General features: G+C 53.4%; 5 protein-coding genes across 5 annotated transcripts; 2 read left to right on the top strand and 3 right to left on the bottom strand.

Moving 5' to 3' along the window:
- Nucleotides 1–2,246: 2,246 nt before the first annotated feature.
- NECHADRAFT_60541 (uncharacterized protein) lies at nucleotides 2,247–9,533 on the top strand. Its single transcript, XM_003045554.1, has 4 exons — nucleotides 2,247–2,453; nucleotides 2,564–2,829; nucleotides 2,882–7,734; nucleotides 7,783–9,533. Exons 1-4 carry the CDS (start codon nucleotides 2,259–2,261, stop codon nucleotides 9,318–9,320), a joined length of 6,852 nt encoding a protein of 2,283 aa, XP_003045600.1. The 5' UTR covers nucleotides 2,247–2,258; the 3' UTR covers nucleotides 9,321–9,533.
- Nucleotides 9,534–10,290: 757 nt separating this feature from the next.
- NECHADRAFT_79560 (uncharacterized protein) lies at nucleotides 10,291–10,686 on the bottom strand (the record flags this gene model as incomplete). Its single annotated transcript, XM_003045419.1, has 1 exon — nucleotides 10,291–10,686. The coding sequence occupies one exon, from the start codon at nucleotides 10,684–10,686 to the stop codon at nucleotides 10,291–10,293; it is 396 nt and encodes a 131-aa protein (XP_003045465.1).
- Nucleotides 10,687–11,294: 608 nt separating this feature from the next.
- NECHADRAFT_79559 (uncharacterized protein) lies at nucleotides 11,295–12,041 on the top strand (the record flags this gene model as incomplete). Its single annotated transcript, XM_003045553.1, has 2 exons — nucleotides 11,295–11,306; nucleotides 11,358–12,041. 2 exons carry the CDS (start codon nucleotides 11,295–11,297, stop codon nucleotides 12,039–12,041), a joined length of 696 nt encoding a protein of 231 aa, XP_003045599.1.
- A 76-nt stretch (nucleotides 12,042–12,117) lies between these two features.
- NECHADRAFT_93033 (uncharacterized protein) lies at nucleotides 12,118–13,345 on the bottom strand (the record flags this gene model as incomplete). The annotated part of the gene is made up of 3 exons (XM_003045418.1): nucleotides 12,118–12,861; nucleotides 12,960–13,102; nucleotides 13,150–13,345. The coding sequence occupies 3 exons, from the start codon at nucleotides 13,343–13,345 to the stop codon at nucleotides 12,118–12,120; spliced, it is 1,083 nt and encodes a 360-aa protein (XP_003045464.1).
- A 705-nt stretch (nucleotides 13,346–14,050) lies between these two features.
- On the bottom strand, nucleotides 14,051–16,798 carry NECHADRAFT_39203 (uncharacterized protein; the record flags this gene model as incomplete). The annotated part of the gene is made up of 3 exons (XM_003045417.1): nucleotides 14,051–16,198; nucleotides 16,253–16,621; nucleotides 16,670–16,798. The coding sequence occupies 3 exons, from the start codon at nucleotides 16,796–16,798 to the stop codon at nucleotides 14,051–14,053; spliced, it is 2,646 nt and encodes an 881-aa protein (XP_003045463.1).
- Nucleotides 16,799–18,381: the final 1,583 nt, after the last annotated feature.

Raw genomic sequence — 18,381 nt, 5'->3', positions numbered from 1 at the left:
GTTGTTGAATGACATTTTGGAGATGGAGGCATTTATTGTTATCGCGATGACGAAAACTGTAGATGTGATATCAGAGGCTTGTGTTGAATGCTGGGGATGATGGAGGCTTGAGCTTTTGACAGGGGTGGATGAAGCATTTACATGAGTGGAGATGTTCATCTTGGGATAATGGAGGCTCATGGAAGAAGAGGGAGCTCAGGAAGCTTTCTAGCTGGTCTTGGCTAGGTAGCAATGGATGCCAAACTACGATTAATAGTAGGATCGACTCCAATTGACCACGATTCAATCACTCTGAGCTGGGATATGAAGCGAAATGACAACCCCCTTGTCCCTGTTGACGAAAGCTTCCCGCTCGGTACACTGTCGTTCCGGACTAGAGGAGAAAGGGACACACGTCACAGGGCCCAGCGTTTGGAAGCGTGGCTCAACGCCGTGCATCAGGGACTTGGTCGCTCCCGACTGGCTCCCAACACCTTGGCTTGCGACTGTGGCTTTTCTTTCTTTCTCGGATGGACAACATCCCTGGGCAGCCTTGCGATTCGCGACTGCGAGGCTACGAGAGAAAGTGTTTGACGAACAGTGGGTTTGTTATATCGTGACGTGCATGCGATTTTTTCGCGTGGTCAGCCCGGACATTTCGGTAATGAATTGGGCTTCTTTGGGAAATCGTATTATCCAACTGGTGATCGATCGGGTTCCGAGTTAGTTTTGACATGGGGGCGTAATACGTGATGCCTTTCTTGGGGGCTAATTTCAATTCTTTATTCAATTACTTCTTCTCATCTTTGTTTTCATGCGTCCATCGTTTTCAGGCAATTTTTGGTCAAGATGCTCGTGTCATGACGACATATCTTATCCATCTCATCTCCCCAGCTTGCATCTCTTGTTGGACGGCCACTTACACGCACAGTCAGCTGATGGCAGGTCCAGAATGAGCAGGTCGTCTGGTTATCAGCCATCTCGGTATCGGAACCCGTCAAATAGAATGAATCGTACTCATGATCATGCCTACATCATGAGCATCATCAATTATAAGCCGGCTTCCGATGCGGATTCCGGCAAGTCGTTCGGTCTCCGTCTACGGGCTTCGTCTCCAACAAACCCGAGAGTCCCCGCGCGATGGGAAGGGGAAATCTGCCACGCCCCCCTTACTAAATGTGCCCGCTCAACCGCGCTGCTCCCCGGAGCCGCCTGGCCCGCCTTGGCCAGAGGGACAGAGAGAGAGCATCCCCACCTGGAGCGAGTGCCGGCCCCTCAACCCTCGACCTCACCTCACCCATTGAACTTCCATGTCTCCCGCTGGACCCTGAACAGGACGCGCCAATTCCACCTGGGAGATCACCACCTGGGAACTCCACCGGAGCCACCTCCAATTTTTTTTTTCCATTGGGGGAGTCAGTGTGTCACTTTTTTTCCCCTTTGCTGGTTTCCCAATCCCGGCCCCCCCTCCACCCCTTGATCGCTCGGCTTACGCCCGGCCTTCCATCTTGTCTTCCCGTCCCAACAGTTCTAGTTTGTCTCCCCCGCCAGCTGCCGAGCAAAGGGCTTGCCACCACCTAGCCAACAACAAGTGAGTTAAGCCAACAGTAGAGACCAGAGTGGAGGTCAACAACCCGCAGAGGAGGGACCATCCGTGGCGGGATTAGCTCCAGGTGCAAGGGGATTGGGCAGATCCCGTAACCATTGTGCATGTCTTGTAGCTTCGTTTTTTTTTTGTACTTGAGGTCTCCCGCATCCTTCAGACAGATTTTCTCTTCTGATCTTCGTCCCCCTCTCCTCCTCTTCTCAAGTCCCATAGAGAATCAATTGGAAGACGAATAGGTTGTGAAGCCCTGTTCTCTGTATAATCCCTGAACGTCCTCCTCAACGTTCAGTACATACAAAGTCTTCTCTCCCTTCGACATCCTTATCCTATCCACCTCATTTTAATCCCCCTTCGCCCTCTTGTATTATTTTTTAGCGCGTATACCATCCGCTCCCACCTACCGGGACGCTTTCCACTGAGCCTTCCCAACAACCAGAGAAGGTCTTTGTTTTTTTTTTCTGGGTCGGAGCTACCCCTGCCGTGCCTGCCCTGCGCGCACCCGCCTGACTGTTCCGGTTCATGACGCCCTGAGCAGAGACAGCGAACCAAAGCTCATCAATTCTTCCTCCTCCTGGAAACCTCTTTTTTTCCAACAAATCCATAATCTCCTCCGCCCGCGATTCTTTCTTTTCCTCCTCCTCCTTCTCTTTCACATACACACAACGCAGCAGCCATGACTGAGATCTCAGCTGGTGCCCAGGAGGGTGCCAATGGGCGGTCGGTGCCCTACGTCAATGGCAAGGCGTCGTATGCAGAGAAGTTCAATATCGCAGACCACTTCATCGGCGGAAACCGAGTAGAGAATGCGCCCCCCAGCAAGGTCAAGGACTTTGTTGTCCAGAACGGCGGTCACACCGTTATTACCAACGTGAGAAGCCCCTTTTGCGAGTTTCGAGGTTCCCAGAGCGGCATCTCGACCCCGCCAAAATGTCCGTGGTAGAATTGTTGAGCTGACCAGAGCTTGCTCGCGTGTTACAGGTCCTCATTGCGAACAACGGTATCGCCGCCGTCAAGGAGATCCGATCAGTCCGAAAATGGGCCTACGAAACGTTCGGCGACGAGCGAGCCATTCACTTCACTGTGATGGCTACCCCCGAAGATCTGCAGGCCAACGCAGAGTACATTCGAATGGCCGACCACTACGTCGAGGTTCCCGGCGGCACCAACAACCACAACTATGCCAACGTCGAGCTGATTGTGGATATTGCTGAGCGCATGAATGTCCATGCCGTGTGGGCTGGATGGTGAGTCTTTGCTGGCTGCGATTCTGTATACACAAGATACTGACCAACTCAGGGGCCACGCCTCCGAGAACCCCAAGCTGCCAGAGTCGCTGGCCGCCTCCCCAAAGAAGATCGTCTTCATCGGTCCCCCCGGCTCCGCCATGCGATCACTAGGCGACAAGATCTCCTCCACAATCGTAGCACAACACGCCGACGTGCCTTGCATTCCCTGGTCGGGAACTGGCGTCAGAGACGTCGCTGTCGACGACAAGGGCATTGTCACCGTTGCCGACGACATCTACGCCAAGGGATGCGTGACCTCGTGGGAGGAAGGTCTGGAGAAGGCCAAGGAGATTGGCTTCCCCGTCATGATCAAGGCCTCCGAGGGTGGTGGTGGTAAGGGTATTCGAAAGGCCGAAGGTGAGGAGGGTTTCGAGGCTCTCTACAAGGCCGCCGCCAGCGAAATTCCTGGCTCTCCCATCTTCATCATGAAGCTCGCCGGCAACGCCCGACATCTCGAAGTCCAGCTGCTCGCTGATCAGTACGGCAACAACATCTCCCTCTTCGGCCGAGATTGCTCCGTTCAGCGACGTCACCAGAAGATTATTGAGGAGGCTCCCGTCACCATTGCGAAGCCCGACACGTTCAAGGCCATGGAGGACGCCGCTGTCCGTCTCGGTAAGCTGGTCGGTTACGTCTCCGCCGGTACTGTTGAGTACCTCTACTCCCACGCCGACGACAAGTTCTACTTCCTGGAGCTCAACCCCCGTCTCCAGGTCGAGCATCCTACCACGGAGATGGTCAGTGGTGTCGATCTGCCTGCTGCTCAGCTGCAGATTGCTATGGGTCTTCCCCTTCACCGCATCCGCGATATTCGACTCCTGTACGGCGTCGACCCCAAGACGTCGAGCGAGATCGACTTCGAATTCAAGAACGAGGGCACTGCTCTGAGCCAGCGACGACCCCAGCCCAAGGGCCACACCACCGCTTGCCGAATCACTTCTGAGGATCCCGGTGAGGGTTTCAAGCCTTCCAACGGTGTCATGCACGAGCTCAACTTCAGGAGTAGCTCCAACGTCTGGGGTTACTTCTCCGTCGGTTCGCAGGGTGGTATTCACAGTTTCTCGGACTCTCAGTTCGGTCACATTTTCGCTTATGGCGAGAACCGTTCTGCTTCGCGGAAGCACATGGTTATGGCTCTCAAGGAGCTGAGCATTCGTGGTGATTTCCGAACCACCATCGAGTACCTCGTCAAGCTTCTCGAGACCGAGGCCTTCGAGGAGAACACAATCTCCACTGGTTGGCTGGATGAGCTCATCTCCAAGCGTCTTACCGCTGAGCGACCTGAGACTATGCTCGCCGTTGTCTGTGGTGCCATCACCAAGGCTCACATTGCCAGTGAGGCTTGCATGGCCGAGTATCGCGCTGGCCTCGAGAAGGGTCAGGTTCCCTCCAAAGATATCCTTAAGACGGTCTTCACCATCGACTTCATCTACGAGGGTTTCCGATACAAGTTCACCGCTACCCGTGCCAGCTCTGACAGCTACCATCTCTTCATCAACGGCTCCAAGTGCTCGGTTGGCGTTCGTGCTCTGAGCGACGGTGGTCTCCTTATCCTGCTCGACGGACGAAGCCACAATGTCTACTGGAAGGAGGAAGTTGGCGCCACCCGTATATCCGTCGACAACAAGACCTGCCTGTTGGAGCAGGAGAACGACCCTACCCAGCTTCGCTCTCCTAGCCCTGGTAAGCTCGTCAAGTACACTGTCGAGAACGGTTCCCACGTCCGAGCTGGTCAGACCTATGCTGAGGTCGAGGTCATGAAGATGTACATGCCCCTCGTCGCTCAGGAAGATGGTGTTGTCCAGCTCATCAAGCAGCCCGGAGCCACCCTCGAGGCTGGTGACATCCTTGGTATCCTTGCTCTGGATGATCCCACCCGCGTGAAGCAGGCCCAGGCTTTCGTTGACAAGCTCCCTGCCTACGGCGAGCCTGTTGTCATTGGTTCCAAGCCCGCTCAGCGCTTCTCCCTCCTCTACAACATCCTCAACAACATCCTCCTCGGCTACGACAACTCTGTCATTATGCTGCCTACCCTCAAGGAGCTCATTGAGGTTCTCCGAGACCCTGAGCTGCCTTACAGCGAGTGGAACGCTCAGTTCTCTGCCCTCCACGCCCGCATGCCCCAGAAGCTCGACGCCCAGTTCACTCAGATCGTCGACCGCGCCAAGTCCCGACATGCCGAGTTCCCTGCCAAGTCCCTTGGCAAGGCTTTCCACCGGTTCCTCGAGGACAATGTCGCTCCTGCTGATGCCGACATGCTCAAGACCACCCTCGCTCCCCTTACTGAGGTCATCGACATGTACTCTGAGGGCCAGAGGAACCGTGAGCTTTCCGTCATCAAGGGTCTTCTCAACCAGTACTGGGAGGTTGAGAACCTCTTCATGAATCAGCCTCAGGAGGATGCTGTTGTTCTTAAGCTCCGTGACCAGCACAAGGACGACATCATGAAGGTTGTTCACACTGTCCTGTCTCATAGCCGTGTGAGCGCCAAGAGCTCCTTCATCCTGGCTATTCTCGAGGAGTACCGCCCCAACAAGCCCAAGGCCGGCAACATTGCCAAGAACCTTCGCGACACTCTTCGCAAGCTCACCGAGCTCCAGTCTTCGCGCCCCACCTCCAAGGTCTCTCTCAAGGCCCGTGAGATCATGATCCAATGCTCTCTTCCTTCCCTCGAGGAGAGAACTGCCCAGCTGGAGCACATCCTGCGCACCTCAGTTATCGAGTCCCGATACGGTGAGACTGGCTGGGACCACAGAGAGCCTAGCCTGGACATCATCAAGGAGGTCGTCGACTCCAAGTACACTGTCTTCGACGTCTTGACCATGTTCTTCGCTCACGATGACCCCTGGGTGTCTCTGGCTTCTCTTGAGGTTTACGTTCGCCGTGCGTACCGTGCCTACATCCTCAAGCAGATTGAGTACCACCAGGACGAGTCTGATGCTCCCCTGTTTGTCTCTTGGGACTTCCAGCTTCGCAAGCTCGGCCAGTCCGAGTTCGGTCTGCCCCTGCAGTCTGCTGCTCCCTCTACCCCTGCTACCCCCAGCGGAGGCGAGTTCAATTTTAAGCGAATTCACTCGATCAGCGATATGTCCTACCTCACCCACAAGTGGGAGGATGAGCCTACTCGCAAGGGTGTCATTGTTCCTTGCAAGTACATCGACGATGCTGAGGATCTCATCGGCAAGGCTCTTGAGGCTCTGGCTACTGAGCAGAGGCAGAGGAAGAAGCACACCACTCCCGGTCTTATCCCTGACCTGAGTGGCAAGCGCAAGCCCGTCCAGGCCAAGCAGGAGGAGGAGGAGCTGTCCGCTGTTGTCAACGTCGCTATCCGCGATTCTGAGAGCCGCGATGATCGTGAGACTCTTGAGCGCATCCTGCCTATCGTTGAGCAGTACAAGGATGAGCTCCTCGCTCGAGGTGTCCGTCGTCTGACTTTCATCTGTGGTCACAGCGATGGCTCCTACCCCGGATACTACACCTTCCGAGGACCTGCGTACAAGGAAGATGACAGCATTCGTCACAGCGAGCCCGCTCTTGCTTTCCAGCTTGAGCTTGCTCGTCTGGCCAAGTTCCACATCAAGCCTGTTTTCACTGAGAACAAGAGTATCCACGTTTACGAGGGTATTGGCAAGACTGTGGACACTGACAAGCGATACTTTACTCGTGCTGTCATCCGACCTGGTCGTCTTCGGGACGAGATCCCTACTGCCGAGTATCTCATCTCTGAGGCTGACCGTGTCGTCAACGACATCTTTGATGCCCTGGAGATTATCGGCAACAACAACTCCGATCTGAACCAGGTCTTCATCAACTTCACCCCCGTGTTCCAGCTCCAGCCCAAGGAGGTTGAGGAGTCTCTGCAGGGCTTCCTTGATCGATTCGGTATCCGAGCTTGGCGCCTCCGTATCGCCCAGGTCGAGATCCGCATTATTTGCACGGATCCCCAGACCGGAACTCCTTACCCTCTCCGTGTTGTCATTACCAACACCTCCGGATATGTCGTCGACGTCGACATGTACGCTGAGCGCAAGTCGGAGAAGGGCGAGTGGGTCTTCCACAGCATTGGTGGTACCCACGAGAAGGGTCCCATGCATCTGCTGCCCGTCTCTACCCCCTATGCCACCAAGAACTGGCTCCAGCCTAAGCGATACAAGGCTCACCTCATGGGAACTCAGTACGTCTATGATTTCCCTGAGCTGTTCCGACAGGCTATCCAGAACACCTGGACCAAGGCCGTCAAGCTTCAGCCCAGTCTGGCCGCTCAGCAGCCCAAGACTGGTGACTGCATCAGCTTCACCGAGCTTGTGCTTGATGACAAGGACAACCTTGACGAGGTGAACCGTGAGCCTGGTACCAACACTTGTGGTATGGTTGGTTGGATCTTCCGGGCTCGCACCCCTGAGTATCCCAATGGCCGACGATTCATCGTCATTGCCAACGATATCACCTACAAGATTGGTTCTTTCGGCCCCAAGGAAGATGACTTCTTCTACAAGTGCACTGAGCTTGCTCGCAAGCTTGGCATTCCCCGTATCTACCTGTCTGCCAACTCTGGTGCTCGCCTTGGTCTTGCGGATGAGCTCATGGGCCACTTCAAGGTTGCTTGGAACGACGCCAGCAACCAGCTGGGCGGCTTCCGATACCTCTACCTTGACGAGGAGGCCAAAACCCGCTTCGAGAAGGACGTCATCACCGAGGAGGTCTCTGAGGATGGTGAGAAGCGACACAAGATTGTCACCATCATTGGTAAGGAGGAGGGTCTTGGTGTTGAGTGTCTGAGGGGATCCGGTCTTATTGCCGGTGCCACCAGCCGAGCCTACAACGACATCTTCACCGTGACCCTGGTGACCTGCCGATCAGTTGGTAAGTTGATTTGTCCATTAACGAAAGTGCTTCTCTAATATTTAATAGGTATTGGTGCTTACCTCGTCCGTCTCGGTCAGCGTGCTGTCCAGATTGAGGGTCAGCCCATCATCCTGACTGGTGCCCCTGCCCTTAACAACCTGCTTGGTCGTGAGGTGTACACCTCTAACCTGCAGCTGGGTGGCACTCAGATCATGTACCGCAACGGTGTCTCCCACATGACCGCTAACGACGACTTTGCTGGTGTCTCCAAGATTGTCGAGTGGATGTCGTTTGTTCCCGAGAAGCGCAACAGCCCCGTGCCCGTCAGCCCTAGCGTGGATGACTGGGATCGTGACATCACCTACTTCCCTCCCCAGAAGCAGCCCTATGATGTCCGGTGGATGATTGGTGGCCGCGAGGGTGAGGACGGTTTCGAGTCTGGTCTGTTCGACAAGGACTCGTTCGTCGAGGCTCTCGGTGGCTGGGCCAAGACTGTTGTTGTCGGTCGTGCTCGTCTTGGTGGTATCCCCATGGGTGTCATTGCTGTCGAGACTCGATCGGTTGAGAACATTACTCCTGCCGACCCTGCCAACCCTGACTCTATCGAGCAGGTCAGCAACGAGGCCGGTGGTGTGTGGTACCCCAACTCTGCCTTCAAGACTGCCCAGGCTATCAACGACTTCAACAACGGTGAGCAGCTGCCCCTGATGATCCTTGCCAACTGGCGTGGTTTCTCTGGTGGTCAGCGAGACATGTACAACGAGGTGCTCAAGTATGGATCTTTCATCGTCGATGCCCTCGTCAAGTACGAGCAGCCCATCTTCATCTACATTCCTCCCTTCGGTGAGCTCCGTGGTGGATCTTGGGTCGTCGTCGACCCTACCATCAACCCCACAGCTATGGAGATGTACGCCGATGTCGAGGCCCGTGGTGGTGTCCTTGAGCCCGAGGGTATCATTGGTATCAAGTACCGCAAGGACAAGCAGGTCAAGACCATGGAACGCATGGATCCTGAGTATGCCTCCCTCAAGAAGCAGCTCGAGGACCTCAGCCTGTCTACCGAGGAGACCGACGAGATTAAGAAGAAGATGGCCATCCGCGAGAAGCAGCTGCTGCCCGTGTACGCCCAGATCGCCGTTCAGTTCGCCGACCTGCACGACCGTGCTGGCCGCATGAAGGCCAAGGGTGTTATCCGAGACTCTCTTGAGTGGACCAACGCTCGTCGCTACTTCTACTGGCGTCTCCGCCGCCGTCTCAACGAGGAGTACATCATCCGCCGCATGACCTCGACCATCATCAGCACTTCGCACAGCCAGACTGCTGCTAAGAACGCCGAGACGCGTGCCAAGTACCTGCACCTTCTCCGCAGCTGGTCGGGTATCGTCGACTGGGAGAAGGATGATCAGGCCGTGACTGAGTGGTATGAGACTGAGCGCAAGACTATTGGTGAGAAGGTTGATTCTCTCAAGTCTGAGGTGCTGGCTGCCGAGGTTGCCAGTGTTGTCCGAGGCCACGCTAAGGCTGGCTGGACTGGTGTTCGTGAGGTGCTGAGAGTCATGCCCGTTGAGGAGCGGGAGCAGATTCTCAAGTATCTCCAGCAGTAGAGGATTAGAGTAGGAGGAGGATCAAAGGACATTCGATTCGGAGGAATCTCCTAATGTGTGTTTTTAGAGGCGATTTACGCTGCTTATGGTTTTACGTCACGTCGTCAAGACATTAGAAATGATGGAGGATAGAGAAGTGGTGGGATGTGTATGAGGCGCAAGGCATTGATTGGATTTACAAGACATGTTCAATATCAATATTTCTTTACCATGAGTGATTGGCTCGTTGATGTGAGGTGATGGTAATGAATGTGCTGCTACTCAGGAGGGAGTAGATGCTAACAACTAAAAGACTCCTTACGCTGTTGATGCCTGATCCTCACGCCGAAGACCAAGTCGCGAGAAATTCACCTACTCTTGAATGTCCAACTTGACATGAATGTGCCCTCGTTGTCTTGGAGATTAAGACAACTCAGCTTCACAACCTCGAACTCGCTCGGAAAAGGCTTCAGACCGTTGTCACCGAGGATCCAAGGCCAAGGTCGTTATTGCCCTTGGACGCGGCGCTCATGGGCTGTCGGCCAAGTTCTGTTGAATGCAAAGATGAGATTTTTCTAATCTGACCGCCGATATGTGCGCCTCGACCCTTGGGTCGTCTTTGGTAATACAATGCCGTAAATAAAAGACCCGTCTCCCAATGTCCCAATGGTGTAGTGACGGTGACCTCCCGAGTTTCCCAGCTTCTGTCCTCCCGAAACGAAGCGCCAAGTCTTGAAACTGAGGAGATATGACAGTCTCGGGCTTGGTGAAAAAGAATACCAATGGCCCAGGGCAAAGTCATTGTTGACCTATTCACCGGACTCGAAACTGTCACATCTCCTCAATTTCAAGACTTGACGCCCAGTTTGTTCCAGTTGCCGTAATTGTACAATAGCCGTTCCCGTCCCATGCCCTTCTCAATGTGTGTGTTTTTATGCCGTCTAGCTCATGAATTTCGTCGTCTTAATTTGCTCTTGAATTTTTTTTTTTGTTACGCCTCTGAGGGAACTTTTGTCCGGATCTGCACCCCGTGCCAGCCCTTGACGAGATCGCCCAACGCAGCATTCACCATACGCTGCTGCTTGAGGATTGTCTGGCCCTTGAAGGCGGCGGATGTGATATCGATGGCGTACATGCTTCCACAGCCGCCTGAGACGTCTTGGACGAGCAGCTCGCTCGGGGAGAGTTTCTCTGCGAGGATCTCGGCAATGGCGGATTCGGCAGGTGTCATTGAGGGTAGATCAGGTTCTTCCTCTAGAGCTGGGGAGGCTCGTCGGGGTAGAGACGTTGAGAGGAGACGAGCGGGTTGACGGATGGAGAAGGGCGTTGTTGAGCGAGAGACTGTGGGAGCTCGGAGGAGAGATCGCATAGGAAGGCGTGTGCGCATCGCAGCGCGACGACAAGCGTTGCAAATCATGGCAACTGACTGACTGCAGACAGTTTAATTGGTCTTGAATGTTGTGCGACGGATCAATTGGCGGCGGGGGAAGAAGAAGAAAAAAAAAAGAAGAAGTTAATGACGATGGGGGAAAAGAATGCCCATGTGCCGGAATTTGGAGGCCGAGAGATTACCTAATTGAGAAACTTGCAGCCAGGGGTGGGCAACTGGGGAAGAGAGTAGAAAAAAAAAGTGGAGGGGGCTTTGAAATCAGATTTTGGGGATTTGCTGAGATATGGGGATAGATAAGATCTATCAATATTATTTAGAGTATCATAATACGGCTATAAATCAACAGCTTACATATCGTATAATGTACATATGATAGAGAATGGTCAAATGTTGAGGTGAATGTCTGATATGGCTTGTGAGAGTGGAGGCACTCAGTTCCTTTTCATCCGATGGCTGGTGGGAACTAAAATTTGCTGGACAAGGCTTCCCTCGACGAGAGTCTAGAGCCACGTAATCTCGTCGTGACTTGTGATCTCATCGATTCTTTCATTACAATTTGTTTGCCTGTTTGGTCTTGAGATAATACATGTTTGATCTTTTAACCGATGCCACGAAAGGTATGAAAACGACCCTTGTTGGGATCAATTGGCACTACTGACTGACCTTAGAACCGAACCCCCGAATCTCTCGCTCTCAACCGAGAGAATCAGCGTCGCTCGCGTGCGAGACAGCGTGAACTCCTCGAAGACCTGCAGCGTCGGGTTCGTGAGTACGAGACCCGCGATGGACAGGCTACTCTTGAGATGCAGCGTGTAGCGAGGGCCGTCGCTGGTGAGAACGCCGCGCTCAGGAGCCTCCTCGCCTCGAAAGGGGTTGCCGCCGATGAAGTTGAGGCTCATCTCGAGGCTGCGAGGGCCGGAGCATCTTCTACAGTGTCCATGGCATGTACCCCTGCGTCAAATTCACCTTGTGCTGCGTCGCCGGTGACTATTGCCCCGAGACCAGTAGCTTGCTCGCAGCCTAGCGGATGTGCTCCATGTTCTTCTCAAAGACAGCTCAAGGCACGCTCTTCAGCAACACCTACGCCAGCAGCCCCCTCCCCACAACCCTGCAAGCAAGAGGCAGACACGCCCACAATCAGTTGTCGCCCCCAACCACGGCCTGAATCTCAGGAGACTTCAAACCCCAAGCCGCTGGACAAGATTCACTGCATGGAGGCTGCCACCATTCTGGCTCAGATTCGAGGAAACTCGGATATGTCTCAGGCACGAGCTGCTCTCGGCTGCTCCAACAACGATAACTGCTTGGTCCGGAACACAGATCTTTTAGATCTCATGGATGAGATGACTTGATGCTCGCCGAGTCTATTACACTATGCCTAACCCCTTTTCCTCCAACCTCTCGACTCTATTAAACACCCTACCACACTTAAGTCCTCCAACTCCATTTATCCGAAACCCACCGGAGGAGATACACCAACCCCAACAACACCGGAACTTCAATCAACGGCCCCACGGTCGCCGCGAGCGCCTGGTCACTACCCGGTCCATAGGTGGCGATGGCCACTGCTATCGCAAGCTCAAAGTTGTTGCTCGCAGCCGTGAAGCTCTGTGTCGTCGAGAGCGGGTATCCAAATCCCCATTTCCGCGCCATGAGAAGCGTTGCGAAGAAGATGACGATAAAGTAGACGATTAGGGGCGCTGCGACACGGACGACTGATACGATTTGGTGGACTACTTGGTGGCCCTGCGAAGCAAAGAGGATGAGGATTGTGTATAAAAGTCCGATGAGGGACCACGGCGAGGCGATGCGCAGGAATACCCGCTCATACCAATCTGCACCAAGCGTCGCTCGAAGGGAGAACCGGGTTATAACAGCAGCACCAAGGGGAATCCCTAGGAACACGGCTACACTCGTGGCGACGGTCGAGTAGGATACTTCGAGTGCGCCCTCTTCTCTACTGATGATGCTGATGAAGAAGATGGCCATGGGGGCGTAAAGGGCCATCTGGAGGATCGAGTTGATGGCCACAAGGATGGCGCAGTACTCGCTGTCACCTCCTGCGAGGCCGTTCCAGATCAGGACCATGGCGATACATCTTGCTAGGCCTACGAGGATGAGGCCGATGCGGAGTTCGGGTTTATCTGGGAGAAATGCCCATGCCAGGCCAAGCTGTTCAGGTCAGCACAAGTACAGGTGCCAGGTTCTTGTCCATCATGTTGATACCCTTTTTAGAGGCGACATTATATCTGGCGATGGAAGGAACATACCATGAGAAAGGGCGCAACGATCCAGTTAATGACAATGCTGAAGAGTATCTGCCTCCAGATATCCCGCTGAGAAAAGATCTCATGAAGACACTCGTACCGCACCTTGCAAAGGATGGGGTACATCATGACGAGAAGACCAACCGCTTGGATCATTAGCTACCACGTATGGACCTCGAAAGAAATATCATACCAATGGGCACCGAGACGCCAACAAACTTGCCCTTTTCCAGTGCTGGACCTGTCGAGGGTACAAAGTTGCCCAGGATGATGCCTACCGCCATGGCGAGGAAGATCCAGAGGGCGAGGAAACGGTCGAGCCATCCCAGGGATTTGAAGGCTGAGGCATTGGTTTTGGTTTGTGTGGAATTGTTCTCGAGGTCGTGCATGGGGGAAGGTTCTTGTTTCGTTGGTGGTGGTGTTTCTGGGGGCATTTTGGGAGATGTTGAAGGTATTTGGACGATTGTCGATTGCACAAGACGGTAGTTCTGTTCCCAAAAAAAGATCAAGATTGATGTACTGGACTCTCAAGATGAAAGAGAAAAAAGATCCTTTTTGTATCCGCTTGGATCAATGTCATGTCAAATTCTCCCATCTTCGACCGCCGTAGCATGTGCATCTACCATCGGAGCTACTGGCCAATCAGAAAAGGGGCATGACAGAGTCCTCCCGGGGTGGGGTCCGGAGGTCATGACCGAAGGTCTCGGCCACGACGGACGTTTTATTCCAAGACTGCTATTTTATAAAATTTTCAAGAGCACGGACGGAGACGGTTGTCCTTGGGTGCTCCTCTGTGGCGTCTAAATCCGTAAGTCTATACTTCTATGAGAACCTGATAACCGACGTGGCCAGGTCACTGCAGCCTGCCAGCAGCTTGGACCTTGGCAAACCAACCTCTGTTGCAAGAATACCGAGCTTGCTAGATCAACTGCTCTTTTAATTGATATTTAACTATAAACTCATGTCTAGCTCTCTTGGCTGACTTGTACATTTAAAACTATTCTATGCTTCATTATGCCAACAAGGTTCCAAGCTTCTAACCTTTGTTATCCAATACATAAACCCGTAACCATTCCTTTTATTCTACAACCAAATCATTGCGCGTACTGTATCGCAAACGGCGGTGAGTACGATTCATCCCAATCTTTCTCATCATTCTCATTTCCAAATATCCTTAACGCCCTGTACCGAACCACGTACATCCCCGCTGGCGCAAAGCCACCTCCTGCTAGCTCTCCCGTGAAAGGCTGTGAGTTGCGACCCATGGGGTTCCACAGAAGGGGAAAGTTGACAGGCTCGCCGATGACCCTGGCCTTTCCGGACGAGGATGACTTGTCCGTTGTCACGGGGATGATGTCGCCGTGCAGCTTGGCGGTTCCCAGGGCTAGGAACCAAACAACGGCTGGGAGCTCGTCCGTCTGGTTGTTGGCTGTGCCAGCCTTCGGGAGAATCCATGTCTTGTTTGCCTTGGCTGGGAAAAAGTTTTCATCGGTTGATGATGTAATCCAGGTGTCGTTGGGGCCGAGAACTGGAGAGTCGTGTAGGGAACCGGTGAGGCCTTGATAAGGGAGGGAGAGAGCGCTTCCGTCTGTGCCATTGATGGCTACGTAGCCAGACCAGACAGGCAGACGCTTCGCATCAACGCCTTGGGGTGGAGTGGGGAGCACCTCGATAACAATGCTGTCTCCAGGAGAGATAGATACCTTGGACTCACTGAACCTGACACTGGCCTGCTCGTTGGCAAAATCGTTGGGGAATCCATCAGGATACATGTAGCCCTTTGCAAGAGTATACATTGTAACCGCAGGAACATGCGAAATCTGAAATTCGACCTCCTCGCTGCCGGTGTTCTTGAGAGTAAAGTTGAGAGACTCGACAAAGTGGTCCGTATCGTTGAAAGACAGGCTCGAGGGGCTCAGGATAATCTTGGAGTGAGCAGCATCATGAGCCTGCACGATACCACTGCCCTGTTGAGGAACAGGAGCCAAAAATCTATAAAATGCTTTTCCGTCGTTGAAGAGCTGCGGCTTCGAGGTGGAAGAAAGGAGGTTCTCGAGGAAAATGGGGTCAAGTGTTCCGCGGACTTCGGCGATGAGGGCCACGATACCTGCCAAAAGGGGCGTCGCCATCGACGTACCAGACAAGACGGCGAAACTGCCCTGATCTCTGGGATAAGTAGACAAGATCTCACCTCCGGGTGCTCCAAACTGTGGCTTGACGTCCATTTCCCACGTCGGACCCCAAGATGTGAAAGCGCTGACAGCGCCGGCTGTAATGTTGTTGACGGTCTCTTGGAGCATGACGTTTCCATCGCTTCCGTCTGACATTTCCAGCACAACCTTTTCTCCCTTGCTGAGATGCTTCATCCACTCCAAACCCTGTGAGGGAGAAACAATAGCCGCAGCTTTAATGCCCGCAACCATTGAAACGTCATAAGGCATCAGATTCTCCAAGTCGCTATAGATCATCATATACTGGGCTCCAAACTTGGCCAAGTTGGTAGCTTTGACTTCAAATGTGCATGTGCCCCGTCGGATGAGCACGATATACTTGCTGAGGTCGGGAGTATTCGCCGGTAACGGGCTGCATGCGTCGTCGGCGACGGTGGTGTTGTAGTTGAGAGCCCAGAGCGGCAGCTTGACGCCCTTCCAAGCATCTGGTGCTCCAGCCAAGGATCCAAACTCGTTCTTCGGGCCGTCGTTGACGGTGTAGTGCGAGACGTTGAACAGGGCTAGTGATTTCGTGTTGTCGAATGAAGCAACAGCTGTAACATGCTTTCCGTTTCCAGCGGTATTCGCGTAGAATAGACCAGCTTCACCAGCGTTGCCAGCTGACAGGATACACGGTACTCCTTGGTCGACAATTCGGGAGACTGCCACAGCCCATGGGTCCTCGGACCAACCGGCAGGTCCTCCAATAGACGCCGAGATGATATCCGCACCGTCTTCAAAAGCCCGGTTGAAGGCGGCGATGAGAATGTCGTTACCGGACTCGCCCTTGCAGCCGAACGCTCGGTACGCGCCGATGGTGACACCTGGGGCAGCTCCGGTGAAACCCATCGAGTTGGCCTGCGCCGCGAGGGTTCCTGCAGTGTGAGTTCCGTGTCCTTGGCAATCTTGCGGGTCGTCATCTGGGGTTGCTGCGTTCTTGCCGTTGTAGGTGTCGCCGACGAGGTCGGTTCCGAAGGAGACGAGACAGCCAGGGCCAAAGCATCCTCCTAGAGCTGGATGTGTGTAGTCAACCTATATCCCCAGTCAGCAGCTAACGGCAATGACTGAGTTTTGAAAGTAACTTACACCACTGTCGACCAGGGCAACCTTGATGCCCTTGCCTGTCGCTCCCTCAGCTCGCAACTTGTCAACCTGAGTCATGATATGCGGCGAAAAGGTGTCGTTAGTCGTATCCCTCCCATACAAGTCTCTCCTTCTAATGGCTGAGTAGTCCTTGCCTGGTGTGCCCTGCCAATGAACCTCTGGTGTCGGTAGGCTAATCATCTTGACGGGCCAGCTCCGCTTGACAGCCGGCATCTTGGTCATCATGACGGCCAAGTCCTCCGCATGGTCAACATCGTTGAACTGAATCGAAGCGCCCTTGAAGAGCTTGTAATCGTACTGCATCCGCGTCGTTCCATGCTCGGAAGCCTTGGCGTAAAAGTCTGAACAGTCCTAGATCTTGTGAGTGGTGTGAACTTGAACTCAACTTGATCAACATACATTATCATCCTCAAACTCAAAGATGTAGGCGCCCGGAAGTCGGGAAGACGTCTTTTTAATGCCGATATGCTTAATGTCGACCGCACTAGCTGCCGCGGCAAAGAGCCATACGAGCGAATACAAGCGCATGATCAAGAATTAAGCCTCCCCGCAATCACGATGGAAAGATACGAGATGGGAAGAAACGGACAGCGGACGGAGGCTATATACGATCATCTGTCGGGACCCATGATCAAGGCCCCGTCGCCATCGACGACGCCGGGGATTTAGGGCGACCACCTCGAGCTGAGGCGTGGATAGCTCCCCATGCAGGAGAGTGGACATTGTCAAGCGCCTTGGTTGTCAACACGAACGAGATTGCAGGGGATTGTTTTCCAGTAGCTCCGGGAGACCGGCTTTCTCTGCATGGAAGCGAGCTTTGAAACGTCCTGTATATAGACAGGATCCTCAAGTTGACTTGTTCAAAAAGACCCAGTGGCCCCATATGAAAGGGTCTTGGCGGTAGAGCCATGACGACACCGCACAACTCATGGCTGGCTGCTGGGGTGAAAAAAAAGAGGAGAGCCGCATGAGGTGATGCGGAATTATCAGCAGTTGGGATCCCACCGTTTCAATTACAGTGTCCCAATCAACGAGATCCTTCTTTCGGTCAAGGTGTCCATGTTGAGTAACCACGGCGAGGCGGGGACCCGATAGTCAATTCCTTGTTTAATTCCGAGTTTCAAGAGAATTGATCCTTCTGATAATGTCATGTTCCCCTGCATCTCAACCTCTGTCAGAACTTTTTTTGCCCCACGATCGACAGGAGACAGTAGCAGCCATGACGCAGTAGCAGGCAAGCCTTAAAGAGGCTCAAAATTCAGTGGCTATTTTGTTAAAAACTAATCATGCACGAAACCTGCACAAACTCCCGTGTTGTACCAAGCTGAGCCTCGTATCCAGCAACCGCCGGCACGCTACGCTATGCACCCAAGTTTGTACACGTAGCGTTGGCCCCACGACTCGTTCGTTCACCAGCAGATGCAATTTTTAGAAGTCGCTTGTTGATTGGTCAAGACCCGACGTTGCCGAGACGACAGTTGGCTTGCACAACAGGAGATGCTTGCATTGCCTTCTGATCTCTTGGTTCATTCATCTTTCTTTAAAGAGTACAAGGTAAACCCACGCTTCACCTTGTTTTTGACATGTCGTTGCCCGTGGTGAGTGCCTTAATGTGGTGTGACAACAGCCTCGGCTTGGCCGTTGAGCTTTATTCCGACTCCGACATCCGACAACGGCGGCTGTGTACCTGTGACGCAGCTTCTTTAATCCTCTTGCAGGGGTTATTTGTTATCGCTATGTTGCAGCAAACATGGGGTAAATGGCCCATTATCGCTTTTTCGTAGGAGAATTGTCATGTCGGCTTTTCACCATCACTTGACTACACCAGGTAATTAGTGCAGGTTTACAACGACCCAACATAAGGGTTGAATAAATCATTGCAAGGGACTTCAAGAAGCTTTACAAGGCTCAGATCTTTGTCTCTTAAGATTACCATAAGGTGACACTATGAAGGGATGTAGTCGAGGATTTGGCAATCCGTCCTCCAGTGGCGTGTAACTAGGTGCGCAGACGGCCTAAGGGCTATCCCATGGCCTTAAAAACGCCTGCAGCGAAACTTCGGTTTGCTCCTCAACCCTGTTTGGGGAGTGGTCCTTTGCATCCCTCGCCTT

This window comes from Fusarium vanettenii, assembly GCF_000151355.1.
Source record: "Fusarium vanettenii 77-13-4 chromosome 4 genomic scaffold NECHAsca_19_chr4_3_0, whole genome shotgun sequence".
NCBI classification, from domain to species: domain Eukaryota; kingdom Fungi; phylum Ascomycota; class Sordariomycetes; order Hypocreales; family Nectriaceae; genus Fusarium; species Fusarium vanettenii.
The sequence above is the reverse complement of the archived record's forward strand: the minus strand, read 5'-3'. Positions and strand labels throughout refer to the sequence as shown.

Coding starts and splice junctions, on each gene's coding strand:
- NECHADRAFT_60541 (XM_003045554.1), top strand. CDS start 2,259: ATGACTGAGATCTCAGCTGGTGCCCAGGAGGGTGCCAATGGGCGGTCG. Junction 2,830..2,881: donor CATGCCGTGTGGGCTGGATG/GTGAGTCTTTGC, acceptor TGACCAACTCAG/GGGCCACGCCTCCGAGAACC. Junction 7,735..7,782: donor GGTGACCTGCCGATCAGTTG/GTAAGTTGATTT, acceptor AATATTTAATAG/GTATTGGTGCTTACCTCGTC.